The 18813-nt window shown below is 40.7% G+C and overlaps 1 protein-coding gene across 9 annotated transcripts in view; it reads left to right on the top strand.

Moving 5' to 3' along the window:
* Positions 1 to 18813, top strand: part of FTO (FTO alpha-ketoglutarate dependent dioxygenase) — a 332160-nt gene that overhangs the window by 48967 nt on the left and 264380 nt on the right. For 8 of the 9 annotated variants that reach the window (XM_039502936.1, XM_039502935.1, XM_039502937.1 and 5 more), the window contains exons 1-2: positions 10260 to 10540; positions 18230 to 18307. In XM_039502936.1, coding sequence (XP_039358870.1) covers positions 10292 to 10540; positions 18230 to 18307 — 327 coding nt within the window. In that variant the 5' untranslated portion in view covers positions 10260 to 10291. Of the gene's footprint in view, positions 1 to 10259; positions 10541 to 18229; positions 18308 to 18813 lie in introns of those variants that run through there. The other variant, XM_039502941.1, reaches the window with a different exon arrangement.

Raw genomic sequence — 18813 nt, 5'->3', positions numbered from 1 at the left:
GTAATACATATCCTATGTGAAAAAATACTTGTATTGTGATGCTTATAAAACTTAGCATTTTTCTATGCATGTAACATATACATAAATCTATATGTGAATGACTGGTCAAATACTTTCACACAGTTGCATGAATGGTGATGAACATGTTACACCTATATTGACAGTCATATGTCATTTTCACATAGGTGGTTTTTTATATAGATTTATTTGTAAATGAATTCTGTAATTATGCCTCAAGAGCCTGATCCAAAGGCCTCTGAAATCAGTGGAAAAGCTCCCATCAACTTGAAAGGGTTTTCAATCAGGCCCCAAGTGCCTGTTTTTCCTGCAAACCATCAGTTAGTATACCATTGAAAAGCATTCATATGAAAAGATGTTATATGCACACTAGTTTAGAAAATACATAATCTTTGCAGTGATTGTCCTATTTGTTTAGAAGGTGCAGACAGGTTGCATAAGACCTTTTTTTATGGAACAGTGGTCATGAAGTTGCCATTCAAAGCCTTTTTTTGAGAACTCCACCACCGGTGAAGTCTGGGGCCAAAGGCACCTCTGATTTTAGAGACATTTCAGTTAGAATCTATTTCCATTAAAAAAAATAAAAGTAATGTCCTTTTTTCAAGGGCAGCTTAATCACAAGTATTGAAGGGAGTAAGCAGCTGGGCTCCACTTCTGCAGCAGAGGCCCAATGAGACCTAACATGCTGCCCGTTTCCCAACTATTCTCCCCTCCCCCCCTTAAAGCAAAATGAGTCTGTTAATTTTGGGGTGTGTTGCATAGTATCATCTCACAAGGCCCCTCAAAGTCCTAGGATGGCTATATGCATTGTGGAGTATTTGTGTTAGATGGGCAGGTGGAACCACAAAAATTGTACCATAGGCCTGCCCCAAACATGTTAAGAGTGGGTCTCTTCCTCCATGCCCAATATAATTTGATAATACATTGTTTTTTTAGATGGTCATAATAAATATTAATAAATATAATAAATTATAAAAACATAATAAATATTTCAACTGTCAGCACCAAACCCTAAAAATAAAATAAAAAATGAGATAAATTATCAAGGGTTTCTGCCTCTGGAAAGCTGTGAAGCATGTTTTGCTAAATTTGTGACACCTGGCTTTATAACCCTACTGGGCAAGTGAAATCCATGGAAAATAATTTCAAATTTACCTCAGAGAGAAAATGCCAAGAGCCAACAATTTTGTAATGCTGTGAAGATGTTCAAATACTATGTAATGGGCATGACAGTTACAGTATGTGAAATTTAATGCTCTGGCTGCTTATTGATCGCTCCTTTAGCTGATGGTATGGGCACAAGCATGTGCACTTAGCACCTGCTGTTTCTACATTAACACTATCTTTAGCTTTGTTATCCAGGGGACTTTGAAAACCACTCTTCATATCAAACTGGGGTCCTTTAAAATGTATAGATATTTCCAGTGATGAGCTGCCAAAATCTTAACAACGGGTTCCCTATAAAAAGTTCTGATTTAACAACGGGTTCCCTATAAAAAGTTCTGATTTAAGGGATGTGCGACAGCATGTATTTTTTGTACCAATAGGGTTACCATACGTCCATATTTTCCCAGGAGGTGATTAAGAACCGAAAAGCCTGACATGTCCAGGAAAATACAGATGTATTTTAACCCTACCTAAAGTTCTTTTTTAAAAAGATGGGGCTGAACTAGAAATGAGCTCCGTTTCACATGTGTGGGTGGTGATCAGGGACAGTCTCAATTTTTGGGTCTTTTTCTTATATAGGCTCCTATTACCCCTCACCCCCGTCCCGATTTTTCACACTTGCTGTCTGGTCACTCTAGGGTGTGCACATGTGTGGGTCCCAGCTGCTCCCTGCCCCCCCCCCCTCATTGAAGCATGTGTGCAGGGTTACTGCCCTGGGAACTGCAGGGCACCAGTGGATGTGGGGCTGGCTGCAGATAGGGGCGTGGGGCAGGGCTAGCTGGAGGCAGGGAGTGACACGGGCTGGCTGTGGGCAGGTGATGCAGACGGGCGGGCTGCGGGTGGCTGTGGGCAGGGGGCGGCTGCGGGCAGCTGTGGGCAGAGGCTGGCTGCGGGTGGCTGTGGGCAGGGGGTGGCTGCGGGCGGCTGTGGGCAGGGGGTGGCTGCGGGTGGCTGTGGGCAGGGGCTGGCTGTGGGCAGGGGCTGGCTGGGGCTGGCTGGGGGCAGGGGCTGGCAGGGGCTGGCTGTGGCAGGGGGTGGCTGCGGGCAGGGAAGGCGGGGGAGGGGCGCAGACACTCACACGGGGGGGGGCTGGGAGCAGCAGGACGCAGCCGGGGACTCACCAGGCAGCAGCAGGAGTCCCAGGGCCAGAGGTCCAAAGAGCAGGAGCAGCAACAGGGCTAGGAGGCAGCTCACATGGCTCTCGCAGCACAGCGCAGCGCCCCCCGGCGGTCGGGAGGAGGAATTACAGGCTTCCCAGGCAGAGCCCATCAAAGCTTCCCTCGCAGGGAAGCTAGTTAACAAGCGGTTCTAAAACCGCTTCTAAATTTAACAAGGGGTTCGCGCGAACCGGTGCGAACCGGCTCCAGCTCACCCCTGGATATTTCCTAGACTCATTTTATTTCATTTATTTTTGAGTGCAAGATCTTTTAAATATTTTAAATCTCAGATGATTAAAATAAAATCTTTAGTGTTTTGTTTTTTAAACATACTCGTATTAGACTTCAGATCCTTTTGTTGCTGTTATCAGTAATAAAAACCTTCCTGGATTCTCAACTGTGCTCAATATTTTCTGGGGGCTGCAGAGAAACTGGTTGCATCTCCCTAAATCTGGACCTCGTTCTAATAATTCTGCAATAATGGATGTTAGCTGACTAAATCCTATGATAAAGCCTTTGGGCTAGCCCTAGTGGCTCATGTATGAGCCTGAAAAGTGGTGAGGGGGCACAGAGAGCAACAGACAGCACGGGGCAGGGAGAATCCTGGTATTTGCCCTTCTTAAATGCAAAACGTGGAGGGATATTAGTTTCGTCAGCAGAGCTAGTTACTCCACACTAGCATGGCTGTGGTCTCCCCATCCCCTGTTCCCAGTGGCTGGAGGTGCTGCATCTAGTAGGAGTCACAGTTGATTGCACTCCCCCAGTGACCCAGAGGCATTTTTCTTTCCACTGTCCTCCATAATCCAGATACCCATCTGCTTCTGCTGTATGCCTCCACAGTGACTGCTACAGCAACAGTGTATCACTTAATAAACTCATTATTACCATTATCATTTATTTGTATTGCAGTAGTATCCAGAGGTCAGTTATCAGGATCAAGGCCCCATTTTGTGAGGCAATGTAAAAACACATAGGAAAAGTTGGTCCCTGCTCTGAAGAATTTGCATTCTAGGATGAAAATCTAAGTTTTGGCTTCTTAGAGATTCTTCCTGTTTTTGCTCAAAGGTTTGCCCTTCATTTTCATGGAAGGGAACGTACAAATACCAGCTCAGAATTGAGGCCAAGTGCACTTTTAGTTTATCCATCTCCAAACTTTAACATTAATCTCACTGTATTGTTATGCACAAATTATCCATGAAATCGAATTAATCAGAGAAATTTTGTATTAGCATAACCCATCAGTGGGTCTGTGTTCCAAATTCCCCTGTGTCTAATCTGCAAAGAAGAGGAGTCTGTTATAACACCATCTAGAGACTCTGGAGCAACACATGGTTTTAGTTCTAGTGTGTCGGCCAAGATAGTGGCTGTTGTATTAGAACAGGGGTTCTCAAACTAGGTGTGGGGACCCCTCAGGGGGTCACAAGGTTATTATATGGGAGGTCGTGAGCTTTCAGCCTCCATCCCAAACCCTGCTTCGCCTCCAGCATTTATAATGGTGTTAAATATACAAAAAAGTGTTTTTTAATTCATGACAGGGGTCGTTCTGAGAGGCTTGCTACGTGAAAGGGGTCACCATACAAAAGTTTGAGGACCACTGTATTAGAATGTGAGACCATCACAGATTATGATGCCAAAAAGCATCTGTTGTTGAGTGTTAAGCCTTTAGCAAGCCTAAATCAATATTAAAATTTTAATGTATTCACTTAATTGAGAACCTCGTACACACCCTGGCTTTTTGCTTAGGCAGCTCTCCTGCTGCAGACTAGGTTTTTTTTAAGAAGTCCAAGTATGCTTTTGCCTGTGCCAACATGCTTACATGCATATTGGAATTTGTACCTATTTCTTTCTGGGTGCAAATCAGAACATCCACTGGGCATGTGTATACATTTTAAGAAATAATCTTGCTCGAAGAGAAGAATCCATTAAAAAAAAAAGTCAACTGCTTGATCAGTTGAAGAGACATAAATAATATTATGTTGTGTCCATTTCTAGCACCTTCAGTCCAATGATTTCTAAGTGTTTTACAAACACTAATGAATTAGGGTTCACACTGTCTTCTTAGGCAAATCTCTCCCCTCCCACTCCTAGCATTTTACAGATGAGGAAAAACAGAGGCATAAAGAAGTTAAATGAGTTGCCTAAAGCCAGTGTATGAAAGCGCAGGAATAGAACTCCGATCCACTAACTATCTACCGTCCGTCTTAACCACAGCACCATCCTGTTTCCCACTTAAAATGGAGGAGAACTCTTTGTGGAATAAAAATACAAGAGGAAGAATTATAATTACGGTATTCTATCTTTATTTGATCTCTCTCTTTTTTTTTTTACAAAAAAAAATCTTTGCTTGGTATGTTCTGTGTTAAGACTGGTGCTTTGCATTTCACACCTATATTTAACACATGGTCAAACACTACTTAACTCTTTGGCATTGGCTGTTGGGAGGAATTTTTGCTACAATTATCTGGATTAAGTAGACCATTTCCATTTACTGTCATTAAGCTAATTTGGTTCCCTGGGAGCTATCCTGATAAAGCTCTGCCTAGTTAAGTGGTATATATTGTATTTATTTTCTCAGCATCTGTTTGATTGTCTTTCAATGAAATGGTGGGAAGAAAGCCAAGCAAAAATAGTCCTTAGTCTTTGCTCTTTTCAGATCTTTCACAATTCACAAAAGCCACGTTCATCCAAAAATATAAAAGTCCTCCCACTGTGAACAAACGTGTGCGCACTCTCTCACACGCACACCTACAAGTCTGAAGAACGATTAATAGATGTTGGAATTTGTGTAAAGGTAGGTAATTATTTTTCCCAAAGCAAGAAGTTTGCTTGCTTTCCACCAGTGTAGAGCTGATCCAGTAACCGGTCTATACCTGCTGAAGGAGGATGCCGAATGGTAAAGGGACTAAAAAATGGATGATGCTGTCAAGGTGCTTGCAGTGATGCCAACAGTTTATTGATAGGGTCTGCTGGGGTGGGGCTCGGGGGCATTCTATCAGCAAAAAGAGGCCATGTTTGAATGATTTATCATTTCAACTTCCTATTATAATTACTTAAAGTGCTAAATCATGTGTGACAAATCTAACACTCAACTGGGCAAGAAGATTGCCAGTCCCCTTTCATTAACAGCTACTGGCAAAAGAACAATGTTCCCTTAGGTTAAAACAACAATTAGAGGACCCTTAACATATCAAGTCAGGCCTCTGAGAAGGGATACTGATAGCAGACATTTTTCACACATAGCTAAGCTGTTTCAATGCATAAATTAACTCTGAGTTCAATTGCATCAGTCAAGTATGTTGTGCATATGCATGACTGGGGGGGGGAGTGAGAACCAGAATGTGGTCCTGTTGATTTATGAGAAGGGGTAGAGAGGTTGGACTTGGTAAGCAAAGCCAAACAGTACCTTAGCAGGAAGGAATATCAGTCTTTAGACAGCTGCTCAGTTATAAATACTGGTATTAGAACTGAGATTTTTGTTTGCATTCCTATAGTCTGTACATTACTTATTTTCCTCCCTCCATGACCCAGTCAGTTAAGTCCTATATACTCCGTAATCTGACTGGTTTGTTTAATTGGACAGTAAAATGTACGATGATTACATAAACCTGAAAACATTTGGAAATGGAGTGCAATTTGGGAACACAAGTTATGAACAATTAAGTATTTTATAGATAACTCTAGATCATGCATTTTGATTCATATTAGTCTAGATGGAGTCATGTGGTTCTTGGCCTTAAGAACCTATAAAGTCTGTTTGACATATGATATGGGGAGGGAAGGTGAGCTGTACTGTGCTAAGTACAGTGCAGTTTGTGGTGTGATGTCTGCCAGTATTTTTTGACAGATTGGATTATAGGAAGAATGGTAGCACAGATAGTGCAACTGTTGGTAAATCTGAGTATAATGAAAGAAAATTGAAAATATAACATTGCATTTGAATCAAAATGGAAAAGAGAAGAAATTATCTGAAATTTTCTTTGTGATAATACACTGTATAGAAAAGTAAACAGCAACAGTACATTTCTAGAATGCATTTTTTATTGCTAAAGATTCATTTCTGACTGAACTGGATTCAGTGAACCATTTGAATGATCTCCGTTACTATAAAGTTTTAATAGGTAACACCAACCAACCAGTTTAAAGAAGCACTGTCACCTTGAAAATCACACTTCTACCTGAGGTCTTTGTAACTACAGTAATTGCAAATTACATCTAATATTATAAAATGAAGGTAGGAGAAGAAAACTTATTTTTAGTTGCTTACTTTGCGCATTTTATAGTATTTTGGGTATAGTCAGTTTCACAGTTACAGTCAGTTTTTTCCTGTGCTAAAAGACACCTATTCAGGAGAGCAAAAACGGCTGTTTTGTTCTGGGTTTTTTTCAGGAATTTTAAAATCTAGTTTCAGGTCTTATTTTTTAAAATGCTGTTTATCAGAAACTGAGATTTAAAAAAAAAATTCAATTTGTCAGTATCCCGTAAATATAAAAAGAAAATGATACCAGCTTCTTTCAAGTTAACACCGAACTTGTCCCAAATGGAACAGTGACTGTACTGTCTTGTACTGTCTATGAAGTTACATGAGACTTTAAGCCATGAACCCAGGAGAGACTGTGATCCAAGAATGTGTTTGTCTAAGGTCTGATCTGTTGGTAGTCTTTGCATTAACTTCAGTGGGGTTTGAATCAGGCCCCAAAGGAGGAATGAAAGGCAAATAATATTTTTGCCTACACTTTTTGAAGATTCACTTTTCCCAGTTATGTCACTAATTGTGTGAACTTAAGTAAGTTGCTAGACATCTCTGTACTCATCTATAAAAATCTATATTTAACCTACTACAACAGAAATTGACTCAGCTGAAGGCAATAGAGTTACAATGGCGTGAAACTGATGTAAGTGAGAAGCAAATAAGGCCCAGTATTTGCAAAACATTTTCATTTGTACACCTACAGTAAAAATAAACATTTAATGAGCAGGGCTCGTGGGCCTGCTGTGTGGGCACAAAGAATAGTTTGGATTTTAGAAATGTTACTTAGGAAGAAGCAGCCAGATTTGGAGGCATCCTGCATATGAAAGGTGGGAGGAAGGGAAGGAGTAAAAGACAGCCCCCGGTCTCCAGATTGCATGCCTGAATGACAGAGAAGGGTTGTATTGTCTGCAGATACAGAGAATGAGGGAGGCCTTTGGAGGAAAGATTAGAAGTTCAGGACTGTCCATGTTATATGTAAGTTGACAGCGAGACATCCACATCCAAGTGGAAATGTCTGAGGTACACGCCAAGATTCGGGATTGTTTGAAGAGAAGTTGCTTAAGGGTGGGAAAGTAAACATACAGCTGGTAATCTAAGCTGTTTAAGAAGATGAGGACACCCATACTGAAGTTGTAAAGGGAAGAGAGAAGGCCAAGAACAGAGCTAAGTGGGATTTCTATAGAAAATGGGAAAGGAAAGAGGACCCTGCAGAAAGAGTTGGTCAAGGCAATTAAAAAAAATGAATCCACATGGGTGATGTATATGGAGAACAAAACAAGTAGGAGTTCATAAGATCTTAATAAGGAAAGGGTTTTTTGAAGACTTCTGACTTTTTAATCCAGCTCCTGTCTTCAGAATAAGTGATTAAAGGAATCCATGTGCTCATATATCTACTGTATGGATCATTCTTAAGAATAATTGTTTTGCATTGCTAAGACTTGCCAGATTTTTTTGTAAGCCATCTGTTGAGAGTAATCACAGTAAAAGCTGAAAGCTTTTCAGCTAACACAATGGTCCATAATTACTGGGTCCAATGTTGGTCACACGTGAGTAAAGAAAGTATATTAGCACAAAAGGATAGCTGGAGTGCATCTAATGTAAACATGGCCTTTGCAAAGATTTTGAATGTGCAGGCTATGTTCTATGCAAATCAGACCTTTATTTTATATTACATGACTGAAAACAAACTTCTTAAACTAATAACATCTTTTTTATTGACAACTATAACTTTAAATCCAGTCAATAAAAACAAATTTCAAAGGTCGAGATCTGAGAACTTTTATGCCAAGTTTGAGGTTGGATTGAATTTTACAAATGCTATATCAGACTGTGAAACCAGAAGTAGTTTCATAACCTCATATATTATGTTTTGTGTATAATTAGTGGACAGCAGCTATAATGGACTCCATCTTCAACTTAAAGATTTCCAGTTTTGCAGGTGTATAGTACCAGTTAAGTCCCCCCTTCTCCCCTCTTTCCTCTCCCCCTAACTAGACTGTTAACTGCAAGTAATAAGAACAGTTGTAGGTAATGGGGGCAAATGAAATATCAATATAAAACATCTTGGGCAGGGGTTCTCAAACTGGGGGTCGTGACCCCTCCGGGGGTTGCAAGTTGGTTACATGGTCGTCGTGAGCTGTCAGCTCCGTGGGGCTGGTAGCCCTGAGCCCTCATTAAGTTAAATTATCCCCCCCCCTTATTTTAATTGGTAAGGGGTATCACGCTCAGAGAATTGCTGTGTGAAAGGGATCACCAATACAAAAAGTTTGAAAACCACTGATCTTGAGGTTTTAGGCCTTATGTTTCAGGTTTTTAAAATGTTATTTTTTTAAAATATAAGACATTTTGGGGGTAAATTTGAGAAAGGTCTTGTAAAGTGAGGCCCCTTTCTAGGGAGGGGCTTGGCAGTGTATTAAAGAGTTTTAAGTTCTGCTCATATAACTATCCCATCTTCATTTTATAAATCCATCCAACCTGATAACATTTGAGCAGTGAGATTGTTTAGGTAACGTAGTTTGGTTTTATATATAATCTGGGGAAAATTCATATTTAACTGCAGCTTTAAAAGGGACTAATGCTCCCCTCCAGTGGGAAGCACCAAAGTTGAGTGTGGGAGAGAGACATTAAAAAACTCAGAGGAGTTCACTTCATGGAGTTGGGGCTATCGTCTTCTCCAGGGGAGAGGCATTTGCATCCTCAGGGTGGGGACACGGACACAGTTTACATACCTCACAATTTCTGATGACCTATGGGAAAACACAAGGCTGTCTAAGCAATGCCATCTCTGGGGATGGACTTTCCTTTCATGCTGATGACAGGCCCCCACCTCCCTCTGCTAGCATCTCCCATGGGAGTTTTGCTTCTGTCGGTTCTCTTTCCCCCTTTCTCCCTCCTCAGGCATCATTGAAGTGAATGAGACTTAAGGATGTATTTAAGTGTTTTGCTGAACTGTAGCTGAATTTACTGTTCTCCTCTCAGAGGAGTGTAAAACTTAGGGTTGCCAACTTTCTGACTGATTGCAGAAAACTGAATGCCCCTTGCCCCACCCTTTTCCCGAGGCCTCGCACCCCACTCACTCCCTCCGTCGCTCGCTCTCCCCACCCTCGTTCACTTGCTCATTTTCACCTGGCTGGGGCAAGGGGTACAGGCTCTGGGGTGGGGCCAGAAATCAGGGGCTATGGGGCAGGGGATTGGGGTGCGGGGGAGGTGAGGTCTTCTGCTGGGGGTATGGCCTCTGGGTTGGGGCCAGGGATGAGGGGTTTGGGGTGCAGGAGAGGGCTCCAGGCTGGGGCAGAGGGGATGGGAATACAGAAAGGGGCTCGGGCTGGGACAGGCAGTTGGTGTCCGGGAGGGGATGCAGGGTGTGGGCTCCAGGTGGCGCTTACCTGAGGTGCCTACCGGAAGCAATGATGTCATCTGGCTCCTAGGCACAGGGGTAGCCAGGAAGGCTCCACACGCTGTCCTTGCCTGCAAGCACTACCCCCGCAGCTCCCATTGGCTGCAGTTCCCGGCCAATGGGAGCTGTAGAGCTGGCGCTTGAGGCGGAGCCCCTGTGGCCATCCCTGCACCTAGGAGCCGGACCTGCCGGCAACTTCCAGGAGCCATGTGGAGCCAAGGCAGGAAGGGAGCCTGCCTTAGCCCTGCTGTGCCGCCAACTGCACTTTTAATGGCCCAGTCAGCAGTGCTGACCGGAGCCGCGATGGTCCTTTTTCAACTGGGCATTCCAGTAAAACACACAGAGAGAGCAGTTAATACAGCCATGTCTCACTGCTCCTCTGACTGCTTCATTATGACCTCAGAATGTGTGGAATTCACACAAAGGGATTTCTGTGAGCTCTCAGAATGGGAAACATGCCTACAGTTGTGTTTTCCCATTTGCACTTTCTGCTGCAGTGCAACACTGGCCTGTTCCCATCTGCCAAAGGAAAAGGGAGATTCAGGCCCTCAGGTGAGAAACTCTGTCTGGATTAAATTCTCATCTCTCTTATCTCTGTCTTTCCCTATTTTAAGGTTATGACATCTTGAGGGAATATGTTTAGGAGTATCTCATCTCTTCATTTAAAAAATGAATAATCCAAATAAAATTAGGCAGCAGTTAGATTACGGACTGAAGGTCATTATAACGTGAGTTAGGTTGTGATTCAGAAAATTACATTAGATTGTAAGCATGGATGAATCTGAATATGCAGAATTGTTACTTTCCAATTAGTATTATTTACTTTCTATCTGACAAGTCAGCACAAGTACATTTTCAATAGTTACAGATTTGAAAGAGTAAACTAAAAAGACTTGAAGTACACACACTTCAGTGACATTAAACATGAACTGATGAAATTACAATCAAAGCTCATTATAATAATCAGTACGTGTCAAGAAACCTTCATAACAAAATGGGACTTTGTTAAACTTTCCAAGACTCTGTTGTTAGATAAACTAAATGGAATGCTTCTTTCACAATATTTATTAAATAAACATTGGACTAAGCAGTTAGTTGGTGATTCTGCCACTGGAAGAGGCAGTGCATTCGTTTCACTGCTTCTGGAGCAACCCAGGAGTGAGATGGTGACTTGGGGAGTCACAATATCACCTAGAGCTATGCTCTAAGGAGGTGGTACATTGCAACAGGTCTGTGCTTGTTGCAGTGTCTGCTCCCCAAAGCACTGCCATAATTATATTGGTACAAATGTTGGGGTACGGAGTCCAGGCTCCATCCTCTCTTGCCACTTTCCACTCACCTGTGCAAAGGCGGGGACATAGAGGCTTTATTGAACATCCATTTTCCCTGTGCATAAGTGGCAACAATCTAGTCTTACACCCCCTTTTGCTGCCTTGTGTTGACATGCAGGATGGGCCACGGTCTGGCCCTTTATGCAATTTCAAAATACCTTTTAACACCTGTACAGAAAATAAATAGCTTATGTTTATGGGTTGGTATCCATACACCTCCATTTTTTACTCTATAATTATTCATAGTTTAATGGTATAGGAGGCTCCTATTCCCTGTATGTTTCAGAGATATACAGCATATATGAAAAAAATCCATCAAAGATTTATGCAAGATTTTATGTGAAAATAACAGGGAACAGGATGAATGGTTAAGAATATGCGACAATAGGATGCGTATTGTACTTGGGTCATTTCATTATTTTTGTAACATCTGCCTAAATGCTTTTTCTTCTGAGACATGACAGATCTTTACTTTATTCTGCATGCTGCCAATCATAAGTTGAGAATAGGCAGGTGTGTGCTTGGACTGAAGGAAAGGGTTTGATGTGGGGATTTTTTTTTTTTTTAAATCACGAGAATTCCCTTTGTAAATGATGTGGAAGGATGAGCATAACTTTCTGTAGACAGCAGCTTCTCCTGCAGTTCACCCAGGCAAACAGTCCTTTGCTCTCAGTAGAGGACCAAGAATTAGCTGCCTGCTTCATTGGTACTTGTTCAGTGGGTCCATTGTCACCTCCTCACCTGCAATATCTCAGTTGCCATAGTCAGTGTTTGCAAGAGCCTTCTGCTACTGCCAGTGCTCCCAGCCAGCCTGGAGTAAATCACCTTCCTTTATCTAGTCTTAAATTCATGCATCTGAGAGAGAGGATGCCAACTGCCAAGCGGACAGGCATCATTGGCTTTACTCACCTATGCACAGATGGGTGGATGTCTTCTCTTACTCCCTTTGCCCTTATTCCTTTGTAATTTTCTGAACAGGATCAACAGGGACTTTTTGTTGCATTCAACCAGTTTTCTGTCTCCTCCTTTACTTGCAGTGTAGGATGTAGTAGCACTGGTGTATTCTCCAATTTAAGACCAATAGTGGCCTTTTACTCATCTCAGGCCTCCATTTCTCTCAAAGGTCACCTGCATGTCAAAGAGAGAAAAATTCAAACGCTTTTCTGAATGATTCATATGATGACAGTGACCTCTCAGCCCAGGGGTGCATTGCTCTGCAGATCCTACTCAGAGAACAGTGAGGAGGGTATTGGTGGAAGGACAATCCACTCACTCACTCATGCTTTTATAGGGCTTGTCTACACTTACTGGAGGATTGACGCTGCGGCGATCAATGCACCGGGGTCGATTTAGCAGGTCTAGTGAAGACCTGCTAGATTGACCGCTGATCACTCTCCTGTTGACTACTGTATTCCACTGGATCAAGAAGAGTAAGGGAAGTCGACGGGAGAGCATTTCCAGTCGACATTGCATAGTGTAGACTCTGTGGTAGGTAGATCTAAGCTACGTTGACTTGAGTTACGCTATTAATGTAACTCAAATTGTGTAGCTTAGATCGACTTTCATGCATAGTGTAGACAAGGCCTCAGAATCTTAGGCCTTGTCTATACTAAAGGGAAAAGTCAATTTAAGCTACGGAACATCGATGGGTCTTCACTGAATTGACTGCTGATGCATCAATCGCTGCAGCGTCAATCCTCCGGTAAGTGTAGACAAGCTCCTAGTTTGTTTAAACTTCATCTCCTATATTTTCAAAATGTAACATGGGATTTTGGCTGTGTGACTCATTAAGATCAAAGATTGGTGCATCACTGTAAATCAATAGTTCTTAACATTTAGAAGGAATAGTTATTCGTAGACTATCTTTTGGAAGTGTATGGCTGATTTATTACATGTATATTTGGTCTCGCTTCACGTCCAAAGAGATTACTTGGTGTAGTGAAGCTGATGTTTTTTTTCTCTAACAACATCCTGCATATGTGAGAAATGCATGGCAGCAGAATGCCCAGGGCTAATTTTAACTCACGCACCAGATTTTCGGGGTTTTTTTGTAAATTGATCACTCTTTGGAATTAGTTTGGGTCATTCAGTTTGGTCACATTAATCCTGTTTCAAGCAGTGCCCACCCATTTCTGTGGTTGTATATCATCCTCTTGTAACTGTCAACAAATTTGATAGCTGTCATTTCTACAAGGGCATGGTAACAATTTAATGTCAATTATTTGTAATAGTCAAGTATTTCACTTCTGTCATTTAACTTATTTCAAAAGTAGAGATACCTGTTGTTCTCAGCACTTAGATACAAAGATGATAGGCACCTTTAAAATTGCATTTGAGAGTGACAGAAGACAGAGCCTTAATGATGGTTCTTTTCTCCTAATTATTTTAGAACACCTTAATCCAAATTTAAATTCTCCATTAAGAGGCAAATCTTGCTTGCCTTGATGTCATTGAGACTATTTGTGTGAGAAAAATATCATCTTTTCAATGAATGATACATACATCATATGCTACATTCCATCATTTAACTTGTGCTTCTTTCATTTCTAAAGATATTTTATGGTTTAGAAATTCTTGTAACATCATATGTGTAAATATGATCTACAGTATGGGTTCATACCAAGGTCTTGGTCTGTAACTTGGAGGAACTTTACAATCTTGTGGCTTTCCTGTATGATGGTGTTTGCACAGGTTTTTCATTTGAAAAACTAGGCTGTGCTTAGTATTCATAGCACATATATTGAATAGGGTTCTTATGTGTTGTGTAGTTTTACAAGTAAGAGGAAAGAAAATCTATTTGGAAATGGTATTGATGCCCTGCATGATGATACATCAGGCAGATAATTTTTGTCCAACCATGCTGCCTGGATGGAGAATGTCACTAAGTGTTCCCCCTTGAACTGCTTAATTGGTAAACAGTTAACCAGGCATATAATATTTCAGAATATAAAGTCAGGCAGTGTACTTTTGCTGCACCTTCATTACACTCCCTGATTATGTAACAGACAGGGCATTTCTCTGCACCAGTTACTGTTCCTGCTGTCAACAAATAGGTGTGTCGTTATGGAGATGGATTCCACATCTCATCATGGATCTTAGCAACGGCTACTGGTACATTAACTCATTGTTAGTAAGGGATATAGACATACAAAAATTGCATGGCGAAAGTTGCACAAAAACATGGTCCTCTATCATTGAAGCTAACAGAGAGTTCGCTTAACTGAGGGTAGCACATTCCTTATCCTCACTATTAGCCAGTCACTAAGAAGACACGTGTGCATAATGCCAGTTTATTGCAAATGTTAGAGTTGGGTTTAGAATGCAGGTGTTCCTGGCTTCCAGTTCTGTACTCAGCTCCACACCTAAATAATGTCTCTTAACAGTCATAGCAATCCATGAAATGTATTTACACAGAGATCCACTCCTATCTCAGAAGACAGAGGAGCAGGAGTATATAGATTTCCAGAGCACTGCAAGTACATGATGATGATGCATCTAAGCAAGACATAATCCCCACGTCAACAGACAGTCTCAGTATAAAAGTAAATTGGAAGAAACAAGCAGAGATTTTATTTTAAACCAGATATCAATATTCTGTTTCTAAGATCTTGTTAATTACAAAGAATTTTAAAATATAGGAGTCAGATGTAGAAAAAATGTCTCTTTACGCTACTTAGTAATGGATAATGTTACATTTTAAAAAGATCTTTCCACCTTTTCTGCACCTGCTGAAGTTGCTGTAAATATACCACTTATGTAATACTCCTTATACTTAGTCTACAGCCAGCTGGTATAGCTGGGTCTTTGATTTTTCTCTTTTTTTATATTTTGGAGGAATTTGTGAGTAGCTTGATGTATTTGACATCTATGAGACAGCTTCTTGTATATGACAAGAGCAGTGTGTTATACCACCCAGCTGTGTGTATTTGTCTGTACATCAAGCTGAGGAGCGGCACTTAGCCAGATCTGACAATCAAATGTGAGCTAGTACTACCCACACTCAAGAGTGCATTTTAATGTTGTGTGCTTTTGCCAAGAGCTTGGCATTTGACAAAAAAATTGTCAGAGGTGTTTCTCCTCTTCTGTCTGCTAGCCTTGCGTTCTGATTTTTGTTTAGTTTAATATAGTTTTATTGTACAAACAAGAAAAGAGTTATAAATGTATGTTTCAAAGTCAGGAAAGGCAGCCTACTGTTTTCAGTGTAATAAATAATGTTAATATAAAAGTCATACAATGTTTTTTGTAACATAAAAGAATGACTGTTTGGGAATATGCAGCAGACTAACTTGTCTGCCAACTTAATATAAAGTTACATTCTGCTTGGTTTCACCAATGACTCATTGTCAGTTTATAAAGTGTCCCCAAAGAAAACTATAGACTGAAAGATCAGAGTACATTTCTAGTTTGTAAATGTCAATGCTGTTCTTGTCAGTCTAGTTAGGATGAGTGAATGTCAGTCAGTGAGTGGTGATGTTATTAGTCTGTGCTACCTGCTTTTGGTTCAGACTGACTGACCAACCTGATAGCCAAAATACTTCAGTGTTCCCCTCCACAAGTGAAGCATAGTCTTTATTTGCCTTATGCTATAACCTCAGGACAACAATAGTGAAAATTTATATTTTGTCTTTTATACCCTAGTATTGCATTTGTGTTCTTAAGTTTAGCTTGTTTTGTCTCTGTTTTTATTATAAGATCAGAGATTGGTGTGTGTAATATTTTCATTCTTCTCAGATACAAACACCATGATGGGGAGGATCAGTTTAGGATAGCACATGGGACACATTAACCAGGAGCAATGGGATTATAAAAAGGGAAATTTAGTGAATATTAAGAAAATCTTCTTGACAAAGAAACCTTGTAGCCTGTGAAATATTCTAAGCAGGAAGTAGTAAAAGCCAGATTAAGACTAGAGAAAGAACTGTAGAGGTGTAGGGAATAACCTTGCAGTGGCAGAGGAGGTGAATTAGAAAGTGTTAATTTGATTTGAGCTTGTTGATTTGTTTCACAGTTTTAACATTGTTATAAAATGTATTTCATTTCTGATTTCATACACATGCTTTTTTCTTGTACCACATGAACATTTGTAATATGCAAAAAATCTTAAATATTTCCCATAGTTGGAGTTATATGGTGGAAAATATTTAAAGAAGAACTATATTAAGGATTTGAAGCCCCTTGTATTCAAGCATTCAAATGTTAAGGCTAACTTTTAGCCTCTTGTGGCATTTCTAACTGCTGTTAGTATCATTATCATTTTTATTAATTATTTGTTAATGACCAGTGATATGCTCAGTACTGCACAAGATACAGTCCTTAAAAGGTAAAAGAGAGAGACAGATGAGATGCACTAGGAGAGGCAAAGGAAATATTGACCAGGAATGTTGAGCAGAATCTTACACTTTCTCAATATTCTCCTCTTATATCAGGTTCAGGCAGAGATGGAATTTGACTGATGGGGCGGAATGTTCATTGGCCTGTCATGGTGTAAAAACTATTGCTTCAAAAACTCTATGGCTAGTGCCAAACTCTCTCTCTTTCATGGTCTATGGTATTAACTCCATAATAAAAACACACAGTGTCAGCTATCTATTTATTAAGACACACATGGAGGAAAATTACGGGTTACAAACCTGCTTTTCTTAACCATTTTCTTAAATTATAGAAATATTAAGTAGATTACAACCAAAACATTCTCATTTTACTCAGAAAACTGTTAGTTCTGTCAAATTAATTACCCCAGCCACTCAGAAAAAAAAACAAAGATAAAAGAAAAAACATGAGAAGGAAAAGGAGGGGAAGCTCTTCTTTTTACAGGCAGGTGCTGGGTGACTATTAGCCACAACTGTGATCTGAAGCTATTTCCTTGGGCAGGCAGATTTCCTGGTCCACATGAAGTCAGGTTGGAAGATTGGATTGGAGATGAAGTAAAGAGGACGAAGTTTCCTTTTCTTTTCTGGTTGGCAGGAATGAACAGACACTATATGAGACACAGTCTAAAACAAAATTCAGGATTCTTTAGAGTGTTGTTAAACCACAGCCTGGGGTACACTAGGCTTACATCCATTAAACGCAGAATTTGAAGCAGAAAACAAAGAAAAGCAAAGAAATGAACAAGGTCCAGCATTTAAACCAGGCAAGGTTCTGCAGAACCTTTAAGGATGAGTGTACTTTTTTAGTGTAGTAAGGGAGATTCTCCAAAGGAAGAACTGAGGATACCAAAAAGTATTGTATTTAATCCTCTGAAACTACAACTGAAATTGGGTGTAGGGAGGCAGGGCATAGCGAAAGATGTTATTACGGCCTAGCTAGGCAGCTCCGCTTTCTCAGCGCCTGGTTACTGTAGGGCACGCTATGCCTGCTTCAACCGGCCAGGACCGGTTGCAGCCGCTGTGTGGAAAGTCCCTGGGCCATGGGGGGCGGCCCCGGGTGGTCCCGAAGGGTGAAAAGCCCCTTTTGCATTATGTATGAGCTGGCTTGCTGCTGTTTATATAAATATGAGCATGCTTTGTAGTGGCTTTTGGACTCTGTACCAGGCCGAGCTCCAGGGCGCTGGGTTCTCCGCCCTCTGTGACAGCAACGCTTGAAGTCCCCGTTGCGGGTGTGTCATGTTACCTTCAGTAAAGCCAATTACTCACAAAGTGTGTGTCGGCCTCGTTCTTGCAAAGCACCTTGGGTAGGCCGAGGCCTCCCTAGAACGCAACATTGGGGAAACTCAATTAAGTGGGCAAAACTCAATTAAGATGAAGTTGCATCTACTTTCCTTATTTAAGATGTGTTTTCTTAAATTTTGGCTAGTGAAACAATACTAACTTTCTATACTTTTTATATTCCTAACACAACTAGTTTATTATTTAACTGCTGCTGGCTTCTTTGACTAATTTCATATCATCCTTTTTTTTTTTTTTAACAGAAACAAAAGCTTCTTGAAGAACTTGGAGAGAGTTGGCTTCCATATCTGACACCTAGAGATGCCGAATTCCACCAACTGGTATTGTATCTTATTTTTAACCTTATTTATAGTAAACTTGATTGGGCATTCTTATCAAACAGCAAACCAATCTTTATTTACTGGTGCACTATTAGAGCTGACAAGACTAAAATGTCACTTCTTCTAATTCCTTTCTGAGGACTAACATAGGTGAGGTCTTGGTGTATGAAATGGAGGGTGAGATTATTCAGCATTCAGGACAGAGCAGAATCAGGAACCTTGGTGTGAAATTCTTCTGCAGTAAATGGGAGTTTTGCCATTGACTTCAACAGGACCAGGATTTTACCTTTTGATCTTTAGTTCACACCTGTACATGGTAGCTCTAAAAGTCTCCTTTTTAATCTTTGTTTAAAGTAAAAGCTCACATAACATATAAAGAACTTTCTGTTTTTGTGTTTTCTTGTAATTTGTGGTCAAGTGAATTGTATGACGTTGATTTGCAATATCTCATGCTTGACTGGAGTAAAAAGAGCACTGGGAGTCACTGTTCTTTCAGAGGTCTTCAT

Source organism: Mauremys reevesii, linkage group 16 (assembly GCF_016161935.1).
Source record: "Mauremys reevesii isolate NIE-2019 linkage group 16, ASM1616193v1, whole genome shotgun sequence".
NCBI classification, from domain to species: Eukaryota; Metazoa; Chordata; order Testudines; family Geoemydidae; genus Mauremys; species Mauremys reevesii.
Note: the sequence above shows the minus strand (reverse complement) of the source record. Positions and strands in the feature narration are given on the sequence as shown.